At 39.9% G+C, this 26,156-nt stretch overlaps 1 protein-coding gene across 5 annotated transcripts in view; it reads right to left on the bottom strand.

The window, feature by feature from the left end:
- Positions 1-7,864: 7,864 nt before the first annotated feature.
- The window catches only part of PRRX1 (paired related homeobox 1), a 97,260-nt gene continuing 78,968 nt past the window's right edge, over positions 7,865-26,156 (bottom strand). For 3 of the 5 annotated variants that reach the window (XM_045298165.1, XM_045298164.1, XM_004706738.2), the window contains 2 exons: positions 25,314-25,385; positions 19,420-19,506 (listed from right to left, as the gene is read on the bottom strand). In XM_045298165.1, coding sequence (XP_045154100.1) covers positions 25,341-25,385 — 45 coding nt within the window. In that variant the 3' untranslated portion in view covers positions 19,420-19,506; positions 25,314-25,340. Of the gene's footprint in view, positions 8,206-15,669; positions 19,507-25,313; positions 25,386-26,156 lie in introns of those variants that run through there. The other 2 variants (XM_045298166.1, XM_004706737.2) reach the window with 2 other exon arrangements.

Genomic DNA, 26,156 nt, shown 5'->3' with positions numbered 1-26,156 from the left:
TCTCACCGGCTCTGTACTTCATCAAACATCATGTCCTCCTAAGTACTGAACGCTCCTAATGACATTCGCAAAACAAGCAAGTTGGACAAGATTGGACATTATTTTCTTCTGATCTCTAAGTTTTTAATTGACTCATTTTTGAAAGTACTTCACCAGGCCTTTCATTCTGCCCTTAGCCTGGAAGTTCTGCTGGGACTTCCCCAGCATGGGTGACCATGCTGGTCTTTGAAATACTGGTAGCATATCTTCCAGCAACACAGCAACACACAAGGTACCATGCTAAGATAAACTGGCAGAAGATGGTGGGTGTTAAGTCTAGGGAGTTGTTTTTTAATTTATATCTTATGACAAATATTAAAATCCTAGAACACATATGAAAACATGATTGGATAACAAGTATTTTAATAATGTATCTTTAGAGCTTCTAACAAGGTGACTAGCAATAGATAGAAGCACATGCCAGTATGACCCATTTTAAGGACTCACTTTGCTTTCCAAATTGCTATTTCTTGAAATACGACTCCTAATATTTGCACAAAGCATACCATGCAATTAAAATGACTAGTGTTATTTTATTTACAAGAGTAGCTCACAATTAGCCACGCATAGGGTCATGCACCCTACATGAACAAGGGCCATCGCTGCAAGCAAGTCCAACCGATTAGACTGTGATTACTTCTCTCCTATGTTCTCCTGGTCTGACACTGAAAATGCCACCTTTTCACCTTCCCCTTCAAGGAGTCCTGGTCGGGCAGTGGTGAAGGACTCACTGGTTAACTGAAAGCTTGGCAGTTTGAGCCCATGAGCAGCTCAGCAGGAGAAAGATGTGGCAATATACTTACAAAAAGATCATATCCCCCCTCTCCAATTTCACAACTCCTTTTCCTTGAGATTCTTGATTTAGTAAAGCCAAACATAGAAAAGGAAGACTGGAGAGCAATACTCGAAAAGAAACACTGCCCAGGACAGGCAACACTGTGGGATCCGAGCAGTCAGGTGTTCCAAGAAAGAGAAGCACAATGACCAAGTAGGGTTTTGAACAGCACTTATCTCCCTTTTTTGAAATAAAAAGCCCATTAAACGTCATACTAGGTAGTGAGGGTTCTATGTGGAATTAAAATCCACTGTCTTCCCAGGAAGTCCTATTATTTAGGAGCTAATTTCTGGTCGCTTGTTTAGTTTCTGTGGCTGTCAGATTACTGCTGAGTGGGGGCCTCGTTAACAAGAGGCTTCCTAGCATGTCTGCTCTAGACCCAATGGACATGTGTTTCCCATTCAAACATTTCACTGCCTCAACTGAGAACAAATCGGCTGTGTCTTTGGATTCTTAAGGGGAGACGGTTGGGATTTATTCCTGACAAGGCTGAGGAAAACATTACCCTAATGGACGAAATATGTTTGTACTAAAGACTTCTTAAAAGTATTGAATTGGTCTTTCCCAACTTGATTTCCTTTTCCGTGAAAAGAGAAACAATTCATAGAAAAGCATGTTCATCTTCTATTAGCCTAACTTTGTCCTTGAGGAAGGAATAATGAGTAAACCTTGTTTTGGTTTAAATGAGTATCAAAAGGAGGAGTCACTGTCTCTAGAGGTGATTCACACACCTTCCACCTGTGGTCTAGAAATCTCATGCTTTCTTGTCCATCGAATATAGCAAGAGAAACCCATTTACTGTTTTCTGTAGCCAAATTTCCCCATTAATTCATTTTCCCCCCAAGAAGGTTCTCAGAGATTTCTCAAGGCTCAAGGTGGCCAGCAACAAAATTGGTTCTGGGAAAAAACATTTGACTTTCTGAAGAGCAAATAATGGTCTCTTAAGATTGCAAGCCCACTGTGGAGGAATTTTTGGCTTATTTTATGTTTTGTACCCTAATGGAGCATGGAGACTAGAAAATAAATTATTTTCTTTGGCTGACTTGGGGAATATTTGGTTTTGAAATTGGGCAGTTTTAGAGTTCAATCTGGGCAGTACAACATGAATCCCCTATTAAAATTATGCACAATTTTACGCAAATTCTCAAGCGTAATAAAGAATATTCATCATCGCTAATGATTTTATTCTGAGATCTATATGATAAAACAACCCATAAAACTGCATATGTTGGATATTTTTCTTTCTTATATTTCAGTTTAATTTTGGCATTAAGTGTTTAGAAACTCAAAGGAATTGAAAACTGGCAAACTCCACAGTGTACCTGAGGCATAACTCTGTGTTAGCTAACCAGCAGCTGAACTCTTACTCCTATTGAAGCTGGGTCTCTGAACACTAGAAACATAACAGTATCATGCTTTATTTACTTGTAAAGAGTATTTAATAATTATACTCTTATAGATACTTGCTTCAAATATAGAATGCAGGGTAGAAGTCACTTTTCAATCATTTACATTGGCGGGCCTCTGTCAGAAGACAGTACGATATATAGATTTTCTTGTGTTAAGTTTGCCTCTAAAACCAACTTGAATTTGTGTCCCTTAACAGAGAAAAGTTTTGCCATCATGAACTGTTAGTTTTGTGATTTGTATCTAAGTTATCTTCTGGTATACTTATTCCATTATTAAGATATCTATTGTTTAATTTAAAATTTGTAGCTAAAGTCAGACCTCAGATATTCCTTAACAGTGTCATTCTGTGATATAGAGTGTGACACGGCATTGCTTGACAATGTATTTCACGCTCATGTGAAATGTAAACCAATGAACACATATTGGTAAATAACATTCATTTGTTTTTGATATCATCTTCCATTAAGTGGCTGTGCTTAAATATCAGGAAACTCAATGTAAACATATAGTTATGTTGGGCATCAGGCAAAGTATAAATATAATCAAATAAAACATGATTATGATATTATCATAATTATCATTACTCCTTTTCAGACCTCAACCTATGAGGGAGTACCTCCCCCCAAAATGAGAATTTTTTTAAAACTATGTATTTTTAAAAATCTCTATATTAAAGAGTAGTTTTTAATACATGTGAAATGCATAGGTTATTTACCATATGCCAGGAATTTATTATTTCACATATATTATTATAAGCCAGAAGTTAGAAACATCAATTAATTTTCATACTCATTCATTTAGTTGGTTTTTTTTTTAAGTCACCTTCAAAGTATTCTCCATTACACTTAATACATTTGTCAAATCTCTTATTCCATTCTTGGAATGGCTGACAGTACCTCCCTCATTTTATTCTTCACCTATTCTACATCATCAAATCATTGTCCTTTCATGTCCCCCTTCATTGGTGGAAACAAAAATAAGTCTTGTGGAGTGAGGTCAGGGGAGTGAGGTGTGTGGGGCAAGAGAGGCATGCTGTTTTTGCCAAAAATGGCTTACTGAGATGGCTGCATGAACAGGTGTATTGTCGTGGCCTCCTGTCTGCCACAAATCAGAACTTTTTTGTTGTATACTGTTAGGTAATCTTTTCAGAACCTCTAAATAGAAAGCTTACATAACAGTCTGAGCAGGTGGAATGAACTTCAAATGCATTACGAGTCAACATTTGCACTATGAGTCGACATTTTCATCCGTTCAAAGAGGTTCAGATGTCCAGATGAGTTTTGGACAGTTTTTAGGGTTACCCCCGCATATGTTCTTTATGTCTTGAGGGTTATCTGAAAAATTATCTATACCAGTTATCTGAATTAAGTATAGCCAGAGTTTGCTCATTCCATTCCAATTGTGCCATTATTAACAACTGTTGCCTAGCTCCCCTTTCCTAAGACCCTAATCCTTTATCAGAGTGTTACTCTTTCCCCCACCCCCTGACTGCATTCGTTTTGGTCCCCCTAGCAGTGCATATTTTATTTGTCAGTCTCCAGTTTGTTCTAAAATCACAACTCATATTTTCAAATCAACTTTATTGATACATGATTTACATACAGAGAAAGGTACAAAGTTAACAGTACAGTTTAGTGGGCACATTAATATATATGCATATTTGTTATATACATACATTTGTCAAAGCCCATCAAATTGTATTCATGTAAACACTACCCCAATCAAAATACAGAACTATTTGTTTACTTCAGGAAGATTTCTCATGACCCTTTCACTCAGTCCTCCCTAGCCCCAGCCCCAGGCAACCCACAGAACTGCTTTCTGTTTTATTATAGATCAGATCTGTTTATTTGAGGGTCTCACATAGTGAATAAAACAGCATGCACTCTTTTGTCTCTGGCATCTTACACTCAACATAATATTTTGGGGATCATCAGTGCTACTGCATGAATAAGCATATTGTCTCATTGCTGACTAGCATTTCATTGAACAACAACCATATCTGTTCATTCACTAGAAGGAATTTGGGTCACTTTCATTTGGGGCTATTATGAGTAAAGCTGCTACCAACATTTGTCTATGAATCTTTCTTTTAGGTAAACATCTAAGAGTGGGATTGCTTAGCAGTAAGTATTTTCAATTACCTCCAAAGTGATAGTATTGTTTCTTATCACCGTCAGCACTATACAAGATTTCTAGTTGTTGCATATTCTCATAAGCAGTTGGTGTTGTTAGTCTCTTTGATTGTAAGCATTTTAGTGGGTGTGTAATAGACACCAGACTGGTGTTAGAAGTCACTTCAGACAGATTTGGTTTCTTCTGAACATAGGGGCCCACTACTTCTATTACCTAAATGAGTCTTGGTGATTTAAGACTCGAGGCATTTGGAATATTGACCAACATAGTTGTTTTGTTTCATCTTTGTGTAAATAATAAGTGATTGAAACAATTGTCTTTGTTTCCAAGGGAAGTTATAACAAAATGCCACAAAGTGGAAGGCTTTAAAGAACAGACACTCATTGTTCAGCAGTTCTGAAAGCTGACTCCACTGTGAAGTGTCAGCAGTGTCTTTCTCTTTCTCTGTCCGCTACAGGGGAAGATTCTATCTGTTCTCTCGGCTTCCAGTAGCCCCAGGAGTCTATTGGCTTCTCTTGGTTTGTAGGTGTTATACGTGGGGTGGCCTTAAGTCAGAGCCAAGAGCATGTCAACTGGTAACAACAGTGATCTTTCTCATTTTTTAAAATTCCTTTTTGCCTTACAGTGTACATATTCACACTAACATGAATACACTAATTTCCATCTCTCTAGTATTCTAGTATTTCCATTTCTTTTGTATTTTCCCACATTTTTATCTTCAAAATTCTATATTCTTGTGTTTCATCTCAACAGCATATTTGTAGGATATTCTAAAAGTTCACACGATCATCAACGATTTATTGGTGTTGGGGTGAGGTGGGGGAGGAAATGGATGCTTTCCTTGAGAGAGCAGGGATAAATCATATCTAGAGACGTGAACAGAGGAACAGGAATATGTGGGAACCTGCCCCAGACATCTATCTCCTGAGGCTCGGAGAAGTACAACTCAATAGTTGTCCTTGTGTCCACATGGTGACTGCTTTATTTCCTCACTGAGCATCCTAGAGGTAATGTCAAAAGGACCCATTGAAAACTCACCTAGAATGAGAAGAGGGCAAGTTGGGGGTGCGGAAGGAAGAGTGATCACTAGTCAGGATGAGACAAGTTCTTCATAGAGGACCTCATCTAACATTCTATCTCTGACAAGGGGCCACATTTCACAGAAAAGACCAGCAGGGGAAGGAGACAGCTAATTCTGTTCTATTGCTTTGGGGTTGTGCTTTTGGGTGATACTAAGGTGAAAGAAGCCATGCATCAGAACTCTCTCCTTTGGTCACTTCTGTAGAATTTCCATTGGGTTGGAAAAGGATATTTTAACTTGAGTGTGCCATTTTAATTTTTTAATTTTTTTTTACTCAAGCCAAAACAAAATGAAAAACAAAAACAAACCTCCATTTTTGAAGTAGCTAACCAATTGCTGTCAGGGCAATTAGTAAATGGTTAAGTGCTCAGGTAGGAAGCAGACTGTTGGGGATTCAACTCAAGTAGAGCCTCCCCTGGCCACCTCCCAGAAAAAGAAAGCAATGGCATTTGCTCCCCCAAAGTTCCAACCTTTAAATTCCTGTGAGTGCATTCCTTCTTTGCCACACATGGGGTTGCCATGATTAGAGGTAGCTAGGCCACCGAGAAAACATCTTGTGTCTAATTTTAGGAAGAGTGGCGTAGTCATGCGCATTCTATACCTTCTCTCTTCTGTATTACTTATTCTCCCTATTCTTGCTGCCACACCGCTCTCATCACTGTTACAATCTACCTCTGCTATAGTGTACAGTGCAGCACCTCACTCCACTCACTCTATCCAACTTTCCATTGAGAGCAGGGAACAGGGGAAGAGTCTATGTGATGCAGGTCCGGTAGTAATGGCCAGAGTCTCATTTTGTTCTTCCAACCAACCTGTGATGTAGGTTGATTTTACAGGAAGAGAATGAGATGAGTGGAAAAAGGGTAATTTGCTCAAGGTTGCACTGAAAATAAATAGGCACTCAGGAACTGGAACCAAGGCCCGTGGTTTTCCCATGACATCATGCTGGCCCCTGAAATTCCCTTCTGTTGACTTCCCATCAATGCTTGCTAGTCTGCAACAGGACTCTCGTGACCCACACGCATATTTTTCTGTTGCCTCCACACAGCAAAACGAAGTCCTGTTCCTTAAGGACCCTCTGTAGTTTGAAAGGCTAATACTGACTGACCTGAGGCATTTCATTTGTTTGCTAAAGCAAGTTTTTGTATAATACAAGCATAACACACAAGCCCTCCCCTGCTGAAGTTGTAGGGTGTACATAATACCCCTTCTTTTCCTCTGTATTAAAAAATTGAAACATAACAAGCTCAGAAAGAAGTGCAGATATTAAGATTGTGAGCACTCTATACTCACCATCCAGCTTTGCCAAATGTTATTATTTTACCCTATTTGCTTTTTGCCATTTTTGAGAAATAAAATATTTCAGGTATATTTAAACCACTGAGTATATACCCCCTCCTTCCCCTTCTTCCCTAATCAGAAATATTTTTTCTGATACTGTTATTCTGAAATTGATTTCAGTTCCCAGGCATTTTTTAATATTATTGCCCCATACTTAGGGGTTTACAAACAATATAAGGGCATTGTGAGAGCTCTTTACACTTATGTAAATAGTGACATGCACCCTTTGGTAACCTCCCGCTCCCAATGTTGTTATATTTCTGAAAGGTATCTAAGTGGATATATATAGTCGTGGGTCATTCATTTTTTTTTAATTTCCAAATACTATCCCGTTGTCTGAATTTACCACAGTTTATTTTCCCATTGATGGACGTTTTGTTTGTTTCCAATATTTTGTTATTACAAACCATGCTGCAATGAATATTTCTGTCCATGTCTTCCTGTGCACATGTGTGGGTTTGTCTAGCTGTCCAGGATTGCTAGCCTTATTTTACCTTTGCTTGACTGAGTGACACTAAGCAAATAAATATGTGGCTCTAAGAAATCGTTTTCAGATGTCTTCAATTTGTAGATGACCTGCCTTTCCTCATTTCAGGAAGGCTGTCTTTTTATAACTAGAATAACATTTTGAGATATTTCCCAGGCACTTCATAGGATCAGGCATTATATTATTTTAAATGGCTATTTAGTGCATGCATTCAGTTAGTTCTTTAATGTTATAACCCAAGAGGTACAAACGGTCACAGAACTATGGATCATATATGTAAAGGACCTGATGCAGAATAATTTCTCCCAATCAATGAGAGCTATACGCCTATGAATTTCAACAGAGATTGTAAAATGCTGAAGGTATAGAAACAAGAAAGGCAGAAGGGAAAAGGAGGGAAAAAGAAAAGAAGTAGAGCAGGAAGGCAAGGAGGCAGGAAGACTAGAAGGCAGGAAATGAGGAAGAGAAAAAGGAAGAAACAAGTAGGAAAGATAGAAGAAAAAGAATTGAAGTATGTTAGTCCAGGGTGAGCTTACGTAAAATATAATGAGTTGTAACATTGATTCTAATCCATGGCGACCTCATGTGTATCAAAGTTAAACTAGACTCAATAGGGCATGCAATGGCTGTTCTGCACTTCTGAGCTTTTCTTTTGAAGCATTTTTGGGTCAAATTGAAGTGTCTCCATGGTAACAAATAGATTTTGTTATGTCATGACTCAACAGAATAGAACGTTATCCCACGGTCCTCTGAGAGCAGCTCCAAGTCAGTAAGGGCTGCAGCTTTGCTTCTTAGGGTGATACTTCGGAGATCTCAAGATACTGCTGGCTTACCATCTTTACAAGTCAGCTCCCAAAGTCCGTGGAAGTTTCTCAGCTAAAAGGATGAAAGACCAAAGAAAAGTGAAAATGGGAGGTAGCTTCATGAGTTGAAATTGAACTTGTCAAATGCCTCTGCTGACACTCCATTAGCTAGGAATTAGTAAGGGGCCATATCTAATTGCAAGGGGTACTGGGAAAGGATATCTGCCCATTTGCCCAGAAAGCAGAGAATACGGACTTTGTTGAAATTCTAGTTCTCGTTCCACAGGAAAGAGAAAATGATTTGGTATGTTTTTAATTGAAGTATTTGCCAACATTGGTAAGAAAAAAATAGTTATAAACAATGAAGCTGGAAACAATCTGTGGTGATAATTTCTTTTGTAAGAATTAATACCAAACTTGTCCCAAGGAATTGGAGATGGAAAAGTTCCAAATGCCTACTCTTCCAAGATGCTCCAATCATCCCCTTCCAACCACCCCCACCTCAATTCTTTGAGTATATTCCCTCATGGTTCTGGATTCTGAAAATTGCTGCAGTGTTCCACAAAAATTCAAGAAAGCTTGAGGAAAAGTCTCATGTGGTGGCGGGTGCTCTTCAGTCTAAAACCCAAAAGTCAAGCAGATGGAAGTCCATTCTGGGGCCAAAGGATGTACTCCATTCTTGCTTCTTACCAGTGATGAGATCATACCAAATGCTTGATTTATTTATCAAGCATATAAATCATACTTGATTTATAACACAGCATGATGGCACTGCAGGGAATTCTGTTCACAATTATAGGTGAATACTATCAGTACCTGCCCCCACCTTCTTACCAGACCTATGAGGGAAATATCTTTTGGTAGGAGTTACATTGAGTATCAATGGTGCAATCAGATTAACATATACCTCTTCACACAAATATAATAACTTATTCTCCATCCCTAGACTGTATCTTATTTATACACATAGAATTTCAAGGTGCGCTGAAAGCATTAACCAAAAACAAGACTCCAAGAATTGATGAAATAACAAATTGAAATGTTTCAATGAGTTAATGAAGCACTGAAAGCACTTATTCATCAATACCAGAAAATTTAGAAGACTGCTATTGGCCAACTGACTGGAAGAGACCCATATTTGTACCCATTCCAAAGAAAAGGGACCCAACAGATTGCTCAAATTATAGAACAATGTCATTGATATTGCATGCAAATAAAATTTTGCTGAAAATTATCCAACAGTGGTTGCAGCATTACATTGACAGGGAATTGTCAGAGGTTTGGGGCAGATTCAAAAGAAAACATGGAACATTGATATCATTGCTGATGTCTGATAAATCTTGGATGAAGGCAGAGAATACTGTACCAGAAAGATGTTTACTTGTGTTTCATTGGCTATGCAAAGGCACCTGAATGTACAGATCACAACAAACTATGAATAGTTGAGAGGAATAGGAATTCCAGAACACTTTATCGGGCTCATTTGGAACTTGTACATGGATCAAAAGTTTAATTGTGCATGGCTTAAAATCAGGACAGGTGTGCATCATAGTTGTATAGTCTTACCATACTTATTCAATCTGCTGAGCAAATAATCAGAGAAGCTGTCTCATATGAAGAAGAATGTGGCATCAAGGTTGGAGGAAGGCTTATTGATAACCTGAGATAATGCAGATTATGCAGCCTTGCTTGCTGAATGTGAGGAGGACTTGAAGTACTTGCTGATGAAGATCGCAGACTGCCGCCTTCAGTATGGATTATGACTCAATGGAAAGAAGCCCAAAGTCCTCACAACTGGACCAATAGGTGCCACCATGATAAATGGGGAAAAGCTTGATGCTGTCAAGGATTTTGTCTTGATTGGATCCATAATGCTGATGGAAGCAGCGTCAAGAAATCAAAAGACGTGTTACATTAGGCAAATCTGTTTCACAAGACCTCTTTAGAGTATGAGAAAGCAAGGCTATTATTTTGAGGATGAAGGTGTGCCTGACCCAAGCTGTGGTATTCTCCATTGCCTTACATGCATGTGAAAGTTAGACATTGAACAAGGAAAACCAAAGAAGACTGGGTGGATTGGGATTATGGTGCTGGAGAGGAATATTGAAAGTACCATGGACTGCTAAAAGGACAAACAATATGTCTTGAAAGAAGTAGGGCCAGAGCACGCCTCAGAGGCAAGGATATAAGGACATCATCTTACATCCTTTGGACATAATGTGAGGAGAGACCAGTCCCTGGAGAAGGATATTATCCTTGGTAAAGTGGGGGGCAGCAAAAAAAAGAAAAAAAAGGAAGGACTTCAACGATGTGTATTGACACTGGGCTCAGGCATAGGAGCAATTGAAAGGATGGCTTAGGACCGTGTCGTGTTTCATTCTCTTATGTGTAGGGTCCCTATGGATCAGAATTGACAAGATGGCACCTAACAACAAGAATTGATGAAAGTCAACAGCATTTATCAACGGGCTCAGTTGAGATTCTATAGGCAAAGCCGTTTGGATTGTCCCGGAGACTGTAAATAACTGGAGGGGAAAAAGGGGACAAGAGAAGTATTATTGGTGCTCAAGTAGTATCTGATGCAGGCAAGTACCTACATCTGGCTATTCAGGGTGCAACAAGCTCAGGGCACAATAATTCACAGGCCAGGCCACAAGCTCTCGTCTCACATCTTTCTTCCAGAAGTTGAGTGGATATGCCTTGGCATCTGTCAAAGGTTACTTTCATTCCTACATGGAGAAAACTTACTTGCGGAGATGAACGACAGACACGGAATCCTGGTAATGTGAAGTCTCGGTTTTATCACCCGAGTTCTCAGAATTCCACTGACTTTCTACAGCTCTTCATTTCATTATGACCCGCCTTCTATGCACATAAGACAATCCCTAATCAAATCACCTCAGCCTGATCTGAGTTGAGTTGCTGCCACTTAATAGCGAAATATAGTATCTGAAAATATAAAATTGATAGGAGAAAATAGAATGTTAGTAATTACAAATATAAAATTGATAGGAGAAAATAGAATGTTAGTAATTACAGCCTTAAACTGGAGAACTACATGATCTAAGACAATTTGAGGAGCAGGAAAAAAGCCAAAGACCCCTAAGGGTCAGACAATAGCAAACGCTGCCAAACTGCGAAAGGACCCCCACCCTCCTTTTCCTCTGTGCATAAAGTAGAAGGCGGCTGAAGTCCATGGGAGCATGAAACGAGGCACGACTGGCCGTCTCCTCAACATCCTCTCAAGTCTCTCCAACGGTCCTACTTCCTCACAAACCTAGACCACATAACGAACACCTCATCTGCTATAAATCAGAATCTCCCGGGAAGCTGTCTGAAGATAGCGGACCGATACTCTCTGCCTTCCTGACCCAAACTTGTATCACCCTGCCCCCCACCCCACCCCACCCCGGCAGAAGACTCAATAAGACTTCTGAAATTGGTAACTAGCTAAAGGCATTTCTGAAACTGTATAACTGGGAAGAAAGTAGGGTGTGCAGGCTGGAGAGAAACACATGGAAAGTGTTGAATCAGCATTGTTTTCTGTTCTTCAATTATCTCTTCCCTCTGGTAATTCCCTCCCTCTGTCAGGAGGCCGTTCCTGCTCCACGGTCATTTCCTCATGCCCCCAGTAGACCCATCGGTCAGGTAATTCCATGTCTTTGAGCAAATCAGAGGCCCCTACCCCTCTGACCACAGTAACTATGAATAGGTGGGCATATAACATCAGTAAGGCCAATCAGAATCCTTCATTTAGACCTTTCTACCTTGGATCAGGAGGAAGCTCATTGACTCTTGAAAGAACATGAATTCTAAAGCTGCCACTAGACTCTGAAACTACTACCATCTGCTCTGAAAGGGGTCACATTGGAAAGTCCTGAATAGAGAGGATGAAGATGGGGAGCAAAACTAAAAAACTCTGAGACAGGCTGACTGGTCTGCCATAGAGGTTACATGTTGCTGCCGTCCTCGAGTCAGCCGTTGGAAACCACCAGGTGCTCCTCAGGACAGAGGCTCCCTCAAAGTGTTACAGTCTTGGAAGCTGATGGGGTCGTCCTACCCTGGCCTGTAGTGTTGCTATGACTGTTAGCAGTGAGTTTAGGGTTGCTGGGGATAGCGGGGGGCAGGGGTTAGTCATACAGAGACTGGTGGAACCCTAGAGACTATTGCTCTTCCCACTCAGATCCAGAAATAAACTCGCCCCTGTAGTTCAATTTTTCCAGCCAAACAATAGACACTTTTAGAAAGGAAAAAATCACTCTAGGGAGGTAAGCACACCTTAGAATAATCTATCTTTTGAAATTAAAAGGACAGTCATTACCCAAGGACAAACTTCAGAGGCGTTAGGGAAGAAGGCATAGAAACAGGAAACAGGGAAGAAGCAAGATAAGTTATATTACCTGACATTCCATTCCATGACATGAAACTAAAATTATATGGATTGTTGAATGGAAATCCTATCTGCTCTGTAAACCTTCACCCCAATTCACAATAAAACATTTACAGAGTAAATGAAAAAACTTTAAGTTGCCAGTAGCAGTGCTTTCTGTGTGCTCCAATGCTGATCAGCTGGGAAACATTAAGAAACGCAGAGAAAGTAAGAGGCAAAAGACAGGGAAAAACAGAGACTTCCTGAGGATTCATGCCTCGTCAAGCCCAGGACCCAGGGCAAGAGTAAAAATGAAAATCCACATATTTATACCCGTATATTTATGTTATAAATCAAGCTAACACACTGTTACATAAATTACGGTCTTCACAAATATTTTTACTTCATGACCTGAAAAGCCTGGCTTAAATTCAGAATTATCAGGCTTTTGAGAGTTCCTTTCCAGTAGGGGGAATGTTGGGCCCTAGCTCTCAGGCCCTGGCTTACCCACCTCTTTTATAATCCCAGTTCCAGCCTTCACCCCAAAAGTGAAGGCACACATTAGTCTTTGGCAACACACATTGAAGTTGATCGAGGCATTCCCATTCCCACACAAAAGCAACTCCGTGCCTATTTCTCAATAGGATGAACCAGGCAGAAGTGGTATGGGTATATGGAATGTAGTATGAACTTTATAGTGGGTCTGGACTCATTTGGGGTGGAAATGCAATCCAACCTTTGTCTCTGGGGGTTGAAAACATTACATATAAGCTTAACCGACATGAAAACACAAACAAATCATATACTGCAACATAGTAATTAGTATATATTACTCACAATATATATACACACCCAGGCTAAGTGTGGTTTGTTGTAACTTGAATAAGACCTAAATCTGGGGACTATGTATAGCTCCATTCTCGATCTCATTACACATCTAACTTTCAGGTGATCATTTACTGGAGATTGGCATGTTAGTTTTCAAATTCAAGACAGTATATAAAAATGAACAGAAACCATCTTCTCCAGAAGCTCAGTGACTCCCCAGTTTGGGGCCCATTTATTTTTGTTCACTTGGCTTTAGTTTTGGACAGCTTTTGCTCGTTTTGTTCCTGGTTGATTCTCCCAGTCTTTGGGTCTCCAACGGTGCAATCAGTTAGTACCTTTTCTTTTGCTTACCGTGGAATGCTGTTGATTCTTCCCACGCAAGATGTTTCCTACTCATCCTTTCTTATCGGGCGCCCTGCAGGAAGCTCTAGTGGGTCTCTTGCTTCCAAACCTTGTTCTGCTCTAGTTTATTTTCATTCTCTTCTCAGAATACATTTTCCTGATTAAAAGTCATCAGTGAATTCCTATGTGCCAGAAGACAAATCCAGATTCCTCTCCCTACACTCGGTCTCTTCCAAGGGCTCCTCGAATCCCCAATCTTTCCTTCGACTCTGCTTCCACATACTCCATCCTGTCTCACCCCCTCTTGCTATAGTTGCCTGAATTTCCCATCCCCGTGTTCAACAGAGCCTTGATGACGAGACTTCAGTCCGGAAGCCCTCAGCCCTCCAACCCACAGTGTGTTTCCTTCCTCTTCCGGGTTTCTTCTCCCTCGCTATTTGTGTGACACTCAACTCCCTTCATTGTCTTGAACTGATGCAGACATTTGGTCGTGCTACACTTACTTGCCTTTCAAATGAAATTTTAATTTGTATAGAAAAATTATTCTTTTATCACAATTGGTTTATCTATCCTTCCCATTAGCAAACCCCCAATGGTATGTCTAAGAGTTGCCTAAGAAGTCTTATTTTGCTACTTCTTTATATTAAAATTAAAGACTGTGATTTTTTAAAAATCATTTTATTGGGGGCTCATACAACTCTTATCACAATCCATGCATACATCAATTATATCAAGCACATTTGTATTTTCGTTGCCCTCATCCTCAAAATATTTGCTCTCCACTTAAGCCTTTGGTATCAGCTCCTCATTTTCCCCAACTCCCCCCTCCCTCATGAGCCCTTTATAATTCATAAATTATTGTTATTTTATCATGTCTTACACTGCCCAACGTCTCCCTTCACCCACTTTTCTGTTCTCCATCCCCCAGAGAGGAGGTTATATGTAGATCCTTATAATCATTTCCCCCTTTCTACCTTACCTTCTGTCCACCCTCTGGTATCGCCACTCTCACCACTGATCCTGAAGGGGTCATCTGTCCTGGATTCCCTGTGTTTCCACTTCCTATCTGTACCAGTGTACATCCACTGGCCTAGCCGGATTTGTAAAGAAGAATTGGGATCATGATAGTGGGGGGAAGGAAGCAATTAAGAATTAGAGGAAAGTCGTATGTTTCATTTTTGCTACACTGTATGCTGACTGGCTCGTCTGTCTCCCCATGACCCTTCTGTAAGGGGGTGTGCTGTTACCTACAGAAGGGCTTTCGGTCTTCACTACCCCTCATTTACAATGATATGATTGTTTTTGTTCTTTGATGCCTGATACCTAATCCTTTAGACACCTCATGGTCACACAGGCTGGTGTGCTTCTTCCATATGGGCTTTGTTGCTTCTGAACTGGATGGACACTTGTTTATCTTCAAGCATTTAAGACCCCAGACACTATATGAATTTTGTTGTTGTTGTAGTTATATGGTACCTAAGGAACTCTGGTAGCACAGTGGGATATGAGGTGGATTGCTAACCACAAGATCAGTAGGGCAAATTTACCCATTGCTCCATGGGAAAAAGATAGGGCTTTCTGCTCCCATAAAGATTGAGAGCCTTGGAAACTCAGAGGGGCGGTTCTACTCTGACCCAGTGGGTTGTTAGGGGTTGAAATGAACTTGATGGCAGAGTTGAGTTGTTGATATGGTACCAGGTATTGTGGATGCTAAAGAGGTTCGTAAATTCTTGCTAAAGTCCATCTGCTAAACACTACATCTGTACACAAGTCTCATTATACTAAAAATGTTCCCCCTACAATTATCTTTTGAATAACAATGTTATTATTCATTTTACATGAAGTGTCATGTTCTGATAAAAAAAAAAACACTCATTAATTTACACTTTTCTGAATGTAATCTCCGAGCCCAGACTATCTGGCCTATCTGTGTTTGGGGAATTGAAAAAGAAAAGAGTCAACAAACTCAATATTTAACAAATGTAACAGAAGACATAGTTATTTCCTTCTTTCTTTTTATTGAAAAGGAAAAATTTCTATTCTAGCGCAAACAATGTATATTTTACATCATAAAGCAAGATATAATTTACATATTGCATTTCGTATGAGATCTTTATACTCTAAATGCCATTCCCTTTTTTTCTTAATCCCCTCATCTTTTTTGGATTGAACCTGCCAAGTACTTTGCAAATCAATTCTTTGTTTGGGGAATGATTAGGGACCCAGAGAGACAGTTTACAGATGTTTTCTGTATCTGTCTCCATGATGGAAAGGAATATGGATGTGCCTTGAACTTGTGACCTGGGGGCCTCAACTGACACCTGGCTTAGGAGCTCGATGACTCCTTCTCCCAATCTGTTATGGAGACGTAAGTCATTAAAAAAAAAAGCCAACACTAAATGAACAAAACTGAGTGTTTATACCATGTGTATGCTTCTTGATCAAGTGCTCAGATAATAGACACTTGGGTGTTCCTTCAATAATGGAAGCTCTTGTACTGCGTGGCCAGTACTGACTACTCTATGTATGACGCTCCCAGATTCCACTTGGTCATTCATTGTCGGTTTCACCTAGCATTCAGGTTATGGGCACAATTTTTCTCTTCTGTGACAGTGGGGAAAGCATTAAGTGGCTTTTTTTTTCATGTGACCCACTGCCTACCTCTTCTTGACCTCCCTTCTTAGGAAAACCCTCTCATGTATGAGTTCAGTTCCCTGTACTAACCCTGATCCTTTCTATTGTTCTCCTTATGCTCCAAGTCTCCAAGTTCACGCATTTCTTGGACTGCAATCATTTCACAAGTCAAAGAACGCTTCGGTCTGTTAGGATATTCTGCTGGTTTGGGATTTGATAATCCAGAGAGGCAAGTAGGACAAAAGAATGAGCCAATGGGGCTCCTTAGGAAGCAAGTGTTAAGTGTAGTTCAACCAACCGGGATGAACCATTAAGTAAGAAATGCTTTCAAAGTGGGTTAAAAGAAGGAATCAGCTGATGAAATCACAATGTGCTACATAAGTTTCCTTCTTGTTATTCTGAGGAGTATTTCTGTAACATTTTGGAGTTCATTTTCATATGGGTGTCTGCTAGAATTTTTTTCAATACCATTTGTTCAATCTGATATGCCAAGGGAAATACAAGTTTGTAATGAAAGTGCATCTTTAAACCAAAATTTCTTGCCTGTCACTCAGTACAAAGTAAGCATATTTGGCCAGAGTCATTTTTTAAAATCACTAATAAGTAAAATTAATAGCACCAAGCTGGTCAGATGAGACTATATGTAAAAAAAAATCATATGCTTGTTGCATGTGGCTTAAATTACTCTTTGGTCAGATGATGTGACGTTGGTGAGATCTGTAAATATAAATCTATTTCTCATTTCCAAATACAAGGTTATAAGTATTTACAGCAAGGTAGCAGGTCCTCACTAGGAAACAAGGCTACCAGGTACCGTATTGTTGTGTTGCTATTGTACACTTCTATGGTCCCTTCCCTCCCTTGGCTACAAAGTGCTGGGTATACAGGAAATACAGAAAAGAAGAAAGGAGCAAATGAATAGAGCCTCACAACACCCCTGTGAGGTAGGTAGAGTCTTGTTAAACCCATTTGACAAACAGGTAAGCTGAGGCACAGCATGGTAATGTGTTTGGTCAAGTCTACTTGGCAAGCATCAAAAGTCCAGCTGGGAACAAAGAAAAGGAAAGAGCGAAAGAACTGTCCCAGCTCCCAGCACTAGGACACCAAACTTTATGTCAAAATGTCAAAAAAATATTTAAATAGCCCACAATTGCCTTTGGCATATTTGGAATTTAGACAAACCTTAAGCATTCCACTTAAACATGTGTCTTTCAATTTCCTGTTGGGTAGAGAAAAGGCAAATGGCTAAATGGCTTTCCTTCCTCTCAGTGCAATTCTCACCATCAGGATACATCTTCATTCCATCGGAGCTTGGGCTCCTAACAAATGGACACTCAAAATATATATATATATATATTTCCAATTCATTTAAAGGCATAATGTGAAAATGAGGCCTGTTCTCAAGAAGCTGACCTACCTATCAATTGCTTGTGGACTTAATGAGAATTTTGTGCAGAGAAAGAAACAAGATTCCATGTCAATCAGTCTCATCACTGTGGAAACAAGAACAGTGGTGGAAGGGTGGAATTTGAGGGTGGTGGGTTGTAGCATTTGAGAAACTGTAGATTGAAGCTCACAAAAATATTTTATATATATTTAAACTATATAAATATCTACAGTATGTATATATAAGTGTGCATCTGACTACTCTTTACCCAAGGCCCGAAAGAGATGGAGGCAATGCTGTTTACAACTCGGTCTTTACTTCCCTAGAGAAATTCATCTTCCTGTCTCAAAGAAGAAGTAATTATTCTATCAAATCACCTGTGACAGCACCTCATTTGAAAGCAACACAGATTTCTGACTTATGATGGCCGGTGGAACAGGAGAGAAAGGGATGGTGGTAATGGTGATATTTAATACATAGCTTAGAGCTTAATCTATAGCTTATATCTAGAGACTGGATCTATAGTTTGTAGCTTAGAATTAGCCAGAGACAACCAGTCATATTGGATCAGATAACTAGTAAGCAGATGTTGTACAAATACCTTATCATAACTAACAGAGATGGAGACAACGAGAAAGGGAATCATGCCTGGCACAGCTGTTTTGGAGAAAGATGTTGGTTTTATGAAAGCTCCCAGAACGTACGTGCAGTGAATTGGGAAGAAAGGCAGCGAAACTCACTGAGGTTCAAGCAGGTCAACAAGAGTCTAGGCACTTATTCTGAGTCCAGGCACTCCCTGGGACATAGAGAAAACCAGTTCCTAATGAGTCATTAAGTCCAATTGGTAAGTAAGTCAGAAGGGGTGCATAAGGATCTTATTTCGCCTTACTTTATAGTGCAAGAAAAGGAGGCCTGGTGGCACTGTGGACCAGGCTCTGGACTGCTAAGGGTAAGGTTGGCAGTTTAAATGCACCCACCTTCTGAGGGAGAAGGGTGAGACTGTCTGCTCCTCCCCAAATCTACCATCTCAGAAATCCTCGATAGTGCCCTATGGGTGAGAATCAGTGCAGCCAGTAGGTTTGGGATTTTTAGTGCAAGGAAACAACTCGAAACTTTTCAATGATTTAAATGCTGAACATGCAGCAAGTGAAGGTGAATGTGACAAAGAATTTTTTGTTTGAATAAGAATCGGTTTAATAGTTTCAAAGTCAGGACACATTTACATAACGTTAAAGGACAAGTACAACATAAATCCAAAATTCATAACCCAGGGACTTACTGTACCTTGTAATTATATATATACTTGTATATGATTTCTTTGGTTGCTGCAGGGTTTTGTTTTGTTTTTAAATCTCAGACAACCAAGGGCATGGGTGGGCTGGACCTAACTGAAAAAGCTCAGAGTATATTAAGCAAAGCAGAATGGAAGAAAAACAAAATAAACACACAGAGCAACAAGTGGCGGTGGTATCCCAGAGGGAGGAGGAACATTTGTTAACTAATTTTCATTTTGCTCCTCTCCTGCTTTTCTCTGCCATGGTCCCAATATTTTAGTTCTGGTTTTTGTTTGTTTATTTTTATTTTTTCCCCAGCAGATGAAGAAATGACAGAGCAGGATAGGTGTCTTATGGTTTTTGATTTCTTCTTAGGCCTGTTTTATTTATTTATTTTTTCCTCAGTTGACTGTTGGCACCTGGTTCCTCTGTAAACTATATTCCTTGGCCTTCAGTCTCAGGTTGGCAATGCTGTTGGCCATGTTGATGCCCTGTGCAGGGCTATTGTTGGCACACGTGGCAGAATAAGTAGCCATGGCGCTGTAGGGACAAAGGAGAAAGCAGGGAGAATAACAGGCATTAGTTTCACAAAGCTGACGTCTGTGACCCACGATGGAGGTACTGTCATTAGGGGGACAGGCAGGGCAGTTGGGTTAGACTAGATATTTCTTTCTCTGCATTCCCTGTTGGCCCCTGTATTCCATGGGCTTAATGCCCTTTGAGAAGTCTAGCAGCATTGCAAAGGGTCAGGGGAAAATGACAGGGGATGGAACAAGGACAGGGAGAGGTATTTGCTGTGCTGGACACAGTGAGTAATGATTTATTTCTGGGGTGAGAGAAGAGAGTTGTTTGTGTTGAATAGCAGGTGCTTCATCCACTGACCAATATAATTTAATCTCTCTCCCTGCCTACATTACCGGCCAATGGGAGAAATGAAGAAGAGAAGTGGGCATTTGAAAATAAATGAATCGAAGAGAATTTTGCCTTCCTCACTCTGACTACTCAGTCCTACGTAGCTGGACTTAATTCCAACACATTCGGAAGAATCAAGAAACACCACACTAACCAGTGTGCTAGCCAAGCCACTTAAACAGCCTAAGATGACTTCTCTGCAGTTTGTTTCAATGAGTTACTAGTTGCAAGCATTGCTGAATCAATGTATTCCCTTCAGGTGGCTCAGACTTTATAGACTCTCTTCAAAGGTTCTTGTGTCTCGTGTGCCTTAAATCTCCTAAATAAAATATCAAAAGTTCTACAATTTCAGGAGTCCAGAGGTAATTGGTTCTCACCATGACTGAGAAAAGCCTGCAGCTGTTTTCCATGGACAAAGATTGTAATGGAGACTTGGGAACACAGTACGGGTGGCTTTCTGTTCATTGCATCCATGCATCTGTTTTAACTGAAAATGGAACTTTTTGTTTGCTTGTCTGCTTTAGATTTGGATGCAAATTGTCCACTGCTATATACTAAACAGCTGGAAAAAGGGGGGGGGGTTATTTTAATAAAATGAAAATATCTCTAATTGCTCTAAGCATCAAGAAATCTCTTTCAATTGCAGGGTTGGCATGAGGTAGATTTATCAATGGAATCACATATATTTTTGTTTCCTGCATTCCAGTGGAATTTGGTCAGCCACACAGGAATTTGTCATTCGGAAGATCAAGTGACAAGACTACGATAAGAGAAAATTAAAGCTACTCAACAAATACAAAGAATATATCATCAGTACTGTTTTAGAACACATCATCAACACTTCATAGTCCAGACTCATGGTCAAGACTCACAATAGTCCATTTCTGCTCAGATGCTAGCAATTGACAAAAGAAAATTACTTTAAAGAAATACAGTTAATCCCGCATCACTATATCTTTGCAGAAAAACAAACAAACGCATGCTTAATAACACTGATCTGTGTGTACCTGTATGTGTATGTGTGTGACAAAGGAAAATGAAGACCCAGAAGGGTAAACAAAAAAAATCCCAATTTCTTCTATTTAATCTCAGCTTGCTCCACTCATCCATCCTGTCTAGGTAGATGATTTGATCCTTCTCAGCAAGGTAGGTTCTCCTATAACACCTTGTCCTTTGCATTTCAGCAGTTTTTCCCCTTTTAATTAATAGCTCATTGAATATCTACAAGGGGGCTTCAAAAAGTCCATTGGGAATTCTTTTATTACCTTTTCAATCCACTTTTTCCCACAAACTTTCTAATGCCCCCTCATATTACTTTCCTCAGCAATTAGCTCCTGGTTTGCCACCGTATCGTCAGGTAAAGGTGGCACCATACCTATCACATATTTGGTGCCCAATAAGCTACCTAATGAGTAAATAGTAAGAGAGAGGCATGTGCATTATGATGAAGCTGATTCCTGCTCCATGTCCCCGGCTCTTCCATTTTATGATCAGCAATGCTTTTTTAAATTTAAATACCAATGAATTATACTTAGCAGCTTACTAAGTAGAAACAAAATGAAGATGGCAAGTTGACTGCATGTTCTTGGATCCATCGGAAAATATCATTTCATAATAAAAGATGTACAGGTATTAGTACAGGTTAGACTTATACAATAGACTATCACTCCCACCTCTCTCTACCAAAGGATAGAATTAGGAGTCCCCAGTTAAGGGAGGTTTCAGTTAGGAGTGAAATAAATCACTATACAACATACTGAAAAGGGTCAAGCTTTGTTGTTGTTGTTTTTACAATGTATCAAGAAACATCATTTATTTTTAAAAACTTATATGCACATTATCATTTAATTCATACATGAGTTATATGTTTCCCCTTGAGACCTATCAGGAATGTATACAAATTCAGAAAACCTATTGTCAAGAAATTTCTCAAATGTGCTAAGGTCCCAAATCTAGGTAGCTAAGAAAAGACACAACTAGATTTGGGAAATGTACCTAGTCATGGATTACTAGGATTTGGGGTCAACCAAAGCAACGTTTCTTCAGCAGGTTTCTATAAGCCAATTAAGGCTAAATGATGGTCCTTGATTAGTACCATTTAAACTATGTAGGAGTGAACCTGGAAATGCAAGCTCTCTGTATTATTGCCAAGCTTTGAAAATCAATTAGATTTGCTCTGAATAATTCATTTGGGAGAATAAAATGAACATTTTGATGATAAATTAAAGATTGTTGTGGAGTCTTGTGTGGTGAAGGAGTTGGCTTGTGTTTCTGAGGAATTTTTTTCTATCCTTTGAGAGTGTGGCCAAAGTTTTGCTCAGTGTTAGTTTAGTTTACTTTTGTTTTTTGCCTACAGACTTCTAAATCCCTTCTTTAATACTTTAAAGATTAAGGCTTCAGTCTGTGTCCCTACAGGAAAAGGCAATGAGGACACGGACTCCATTCCATTTATGGAAGAGGCATTCGCTTTCTTCTCCAAATATGGGCTATGGTGGGGACTTCGATTTCTTCTGTCCTAACACCGTTTTTATTGTAGCTCCTTCATTGTCTACTCACTTTATCGTTTGAGAACTTAACATGATAACTCGTTTCTTTACAATGAAAACCAGTTGAATCCGTAGATAAGAAACTGGAAAGGCAACTTATCTGTACCATTGCTAAACTTTGAGAATACATTTGAATGGCTCTGAATATTTCAGTTGAGAGAATAAAATGAAAATTTTGATGAGTGAAATGAATGTTGGCCTACTTTCTATCTCAAACCTAATTAATGAAAAATTAGAGTTATATTTTGGGTAGGAGATTGGATTACCACCAGGACACTTGCGTTTCATTGTAGTCTGACATTTCCAGAGTAGGGAACAGCATTCGTTGGGTGGTTACTGCTATAAGGACACCATTATTATATGAGTGAAACAGTGACAATATCATATGGGCAGCACTCAAATTATTGGGCTTGAGGATACCAAAGTAATTAATATTAAGAAATACATTTTGCAATCCCCCATGGGCTCAGTAAGTGATAGCATTTTTACTTGGTTAATGTTTTAAAAAGTTATAAACTTTCAAATATTGATGTGATTTGTTTCAGCTCTTCATAGTCATAAAAGTAGAGTAAAAATAGGAAGTTTTCATTCCCAGGCTCTTAAATATTTAGAAGATAAAACACTACCTGTATGGGACTCCAGAGAGATGGCGTATACATACTAAAGAATTACATGGGTTTGTTTTCCCGCCAATACTTTGACACGGGTCTAGATTTTAAGCTTGGGCTAAAAGTACTGTCAAGGCAAGGAGGGAGCAATCTTTTGATAGAATAGTGACAAGGAACACATGTTAGAGGTCAGAAGGGACAGAATTAACGAGTGGGTAGTCTAACAGTAGCTCAGTCATGCTTTTAAAATGGCATTAAAAGACGGGGCGACCTTCTCCCTAGAGTGACGACAGATGCAAGAGGGCCGAGAGTTGTTGCCGGTGTGAATGACTGTTTCTGACCACCTGTTCTCCATGTCATCAAACTTCTAAGGCTCTGTTTTCAGAAATCAGAGCCCGGAAATATTTTCTTTCAAGACAGAGAACTGTGAGGGCAAGTAGCAATTCAATCCATTGCATAGGGCCATTGCAATTATGTAAAATGTTCTTATACAGGATAAAAGAGGTGAGATTGAAGGTAAATAATTTGAATGTATTAAGCACATGATAACCCCCATCAGCTGGCTTAATAGGTATCTAAGATCCCACCCATTGGTCTTGCCTTCTGAATGAGAACTGACGATTCCTCTAAGCAGCGCACAGACACTAGGTTAATTTCTTTGGGCTACAGCACCTTTTTAAGAACATAAAGTTGGGCCCATTGTCAAGAATTTATGTTGCCAAATAAAGTGCATCAAAGAATTAGACGTGGAAAAAGTCCTGCTTGTATCCCATCTGCTGAGTCCTCAAATCCATATTGGGATGCACACAGAGATTGCACATTTAAGCAAGCTTGAAGTTTTCCAATCTCCAATTTTGGAGATTCCCAGTAAATGCAGCTCAGCCCAAGACAAGACAGTACTAACCACTTGTAAGGTTAGAGATCTGTTTTCCCTGGGGACAATTTTTTTTTTTAACATTTCAACCTACTCTAAAAAAAGTTGGCAGTCATAAGGAAGCATATGACTATGAAGCACCAAAGAATCATGGGAGCTATTAAAATGGTCTACGGTTAAGACCAGGGAGCATATGGACACCTGCCTTACTGCTATTTAATCACCAAGAGTATAAAGTCCTACACATCACAAGACTCTTGGGGATATCTTACAGAAGAATACTAGACCCCATTTTCAATTCTAACTTTGTTTCCTATTTGGCCCATTTGGAAAAATGGTAATGCAGTATCTAAAATTTTATCCTAAAGACAAGTCTGTCAGTCCTACAACTTTGGGAGTCTTCCTGAGAGCCAAGGGTTTCACCAATGCAAAGGGGATTTTTTTTTGTTTTGTTTTTAAGCTATAGAGGTTGTAGTTCTTTGTATTTGTATGGCTCACAATACGTGGAAATTGAAGGTCTTTTCTCGCTCTGTCCTTTAGTCAATACAAGAACAATGGAGGTATATTTGCTTCATCTAATAACACCCAATACTAGTTCGCCTCAAGAAACTTACTCTAAAACAGAGATCCCTTAAATGCTTTTAGAAGTGATCTTTTGTAACTTAAATGATCATATCTAACTTCTGTTTTTAAACTTCAGGTGTTGATTTTTTACATATACAATTAGAGCTTTAAATTGAATACACCCGGACCTCATTTCATTAGTAAGGCTTCGATTTGCACTGCAGAATTTGTTCCTCCTGCTATCTTTAACTTTTCTTGATGGAGTATTTTAATATAAAAAGCCTCTGGGATCTTTTTTATTATCTCAGGCCTTTTGTCTTGTTTTGTTTTGTTTAATTGCTTACCTATCGGTTCCAAACACAGCCTGTGGTGTATATAATAGGGAAAACTCTTGCTAGCTCAATTTGAGATACAAAGGTTACCTAGGGATCAGCGAATCACCTGAGCTGGGGTGCAACCGGAACTAAGATAAGAACATTGAGTCCTTCCAACTCCTGCTCCATGCCCAACAGGAATACTCAAAGTATGTACCAGGTTGTCAACAGCACTGCCATCAGCGGACATGCCAAATCTGAGGCCCAGCCCCAGAGCCACTGAACCCGTCTGCCCCATTACAGGCTCCCTGGAGGTCCCTATCCACAGTCTTGTTGAGGGACTCTGTTCTAGATCAACCTGTACTGCGTGCACACATTCTCTCGTAGCTCCGAGTGCCAACTGCATTGCCCTCCCAGGGATCTCACTGCTTACCTGACTAGGACTGGGAGCCCCACTTGCTTGCACACGCTTACTTCCCACTTAAACCCTACCCCCAGCAACCTCCCTCTTCCCCCTCTGACAAGTTACCTTTTCAGTGTCTTCCGTTAGAATCCGTTATGAAGCCCCTCGTGTAAACAACATCTTGGGAGGGACGAGGATCTATTTTTGAAAGTGTGAAAGGGAGAAATGAGCCAAATGCGTTCAGCAGATGTCGGCAGCACTGTGACCACGATCAATGAGGGGCTGGGGGAGGAGGAGGCGGAGGATGGGAAAGGGAAACAATGGACAAGGGAGCTGCCTCTCTTTTACTTGTCAATCGTTTTTTTGGGGCGGTTGTTTTTAAGTCCAGCCAGTCCACCCTCTGGAATTGGCACTCGAGACAAACACTGCAAAGCCACATCCGTTGTACCTGCCACAAGACAGAATCCCTCTAGGAAAAGGCTTCTTGGCCACTTCATCTGAAGTAATGGTTCAAGGCCCAGGACTAAATTAATCCCTACTACCCCAGAGGCAAAGTACTTCAAAGATCAGTGAGTCTTACAGTGCTGGTGAGTGTCTGTGCTTTCATCTCCACAATTTGCCTAAGGAAACTTGTCCTGAGCTATGGCATGGGATCTGGGCCAAAAACAAGTTTCCAACGGCTGAGCATGGGTGGAGAAAGAAGGCTTCTGCCAGGACAGTAGTGATAGAGAATGCACCTCAGTTGCCCGCCTGCCATCATAACCTCCAAAGGGCTGAGGGTCATGAACCAGGTCATGCCACGCTCTACATAGTTCATTTTGTGTTCCGGTTTGCCAGGAACAATCCCCACTCATGCCTCTTGTCCCAGTGTGTTTATTAACAGCCTTTTCCTTGCACTCTCAAAGTGTCCCTGGTTTGAATGATAAATTATACAGCTACTCTGGATATAAATGACAGAGTGCGGGGGGG

This window comes from Echinops telfairi, unplaced genomic scaffold (genome assembly GCF_000313985.2).
Source record: "Echinops telfairi isolate 266 unplaced genomic scaffold, ASM31398v2 ScPeMD7_7424;HRSCAF=8462, whole genome shotgun sequence".
Lineage (NCBI taxonomy): Eukaryota > Metazoa > Chordata > Mammalia > Afrosoricida > Tenrecidae > Echinops > Echinops telfairi.
This window is presented reverse-complemented; position numbering and strand designations above follow the sequence as displayed.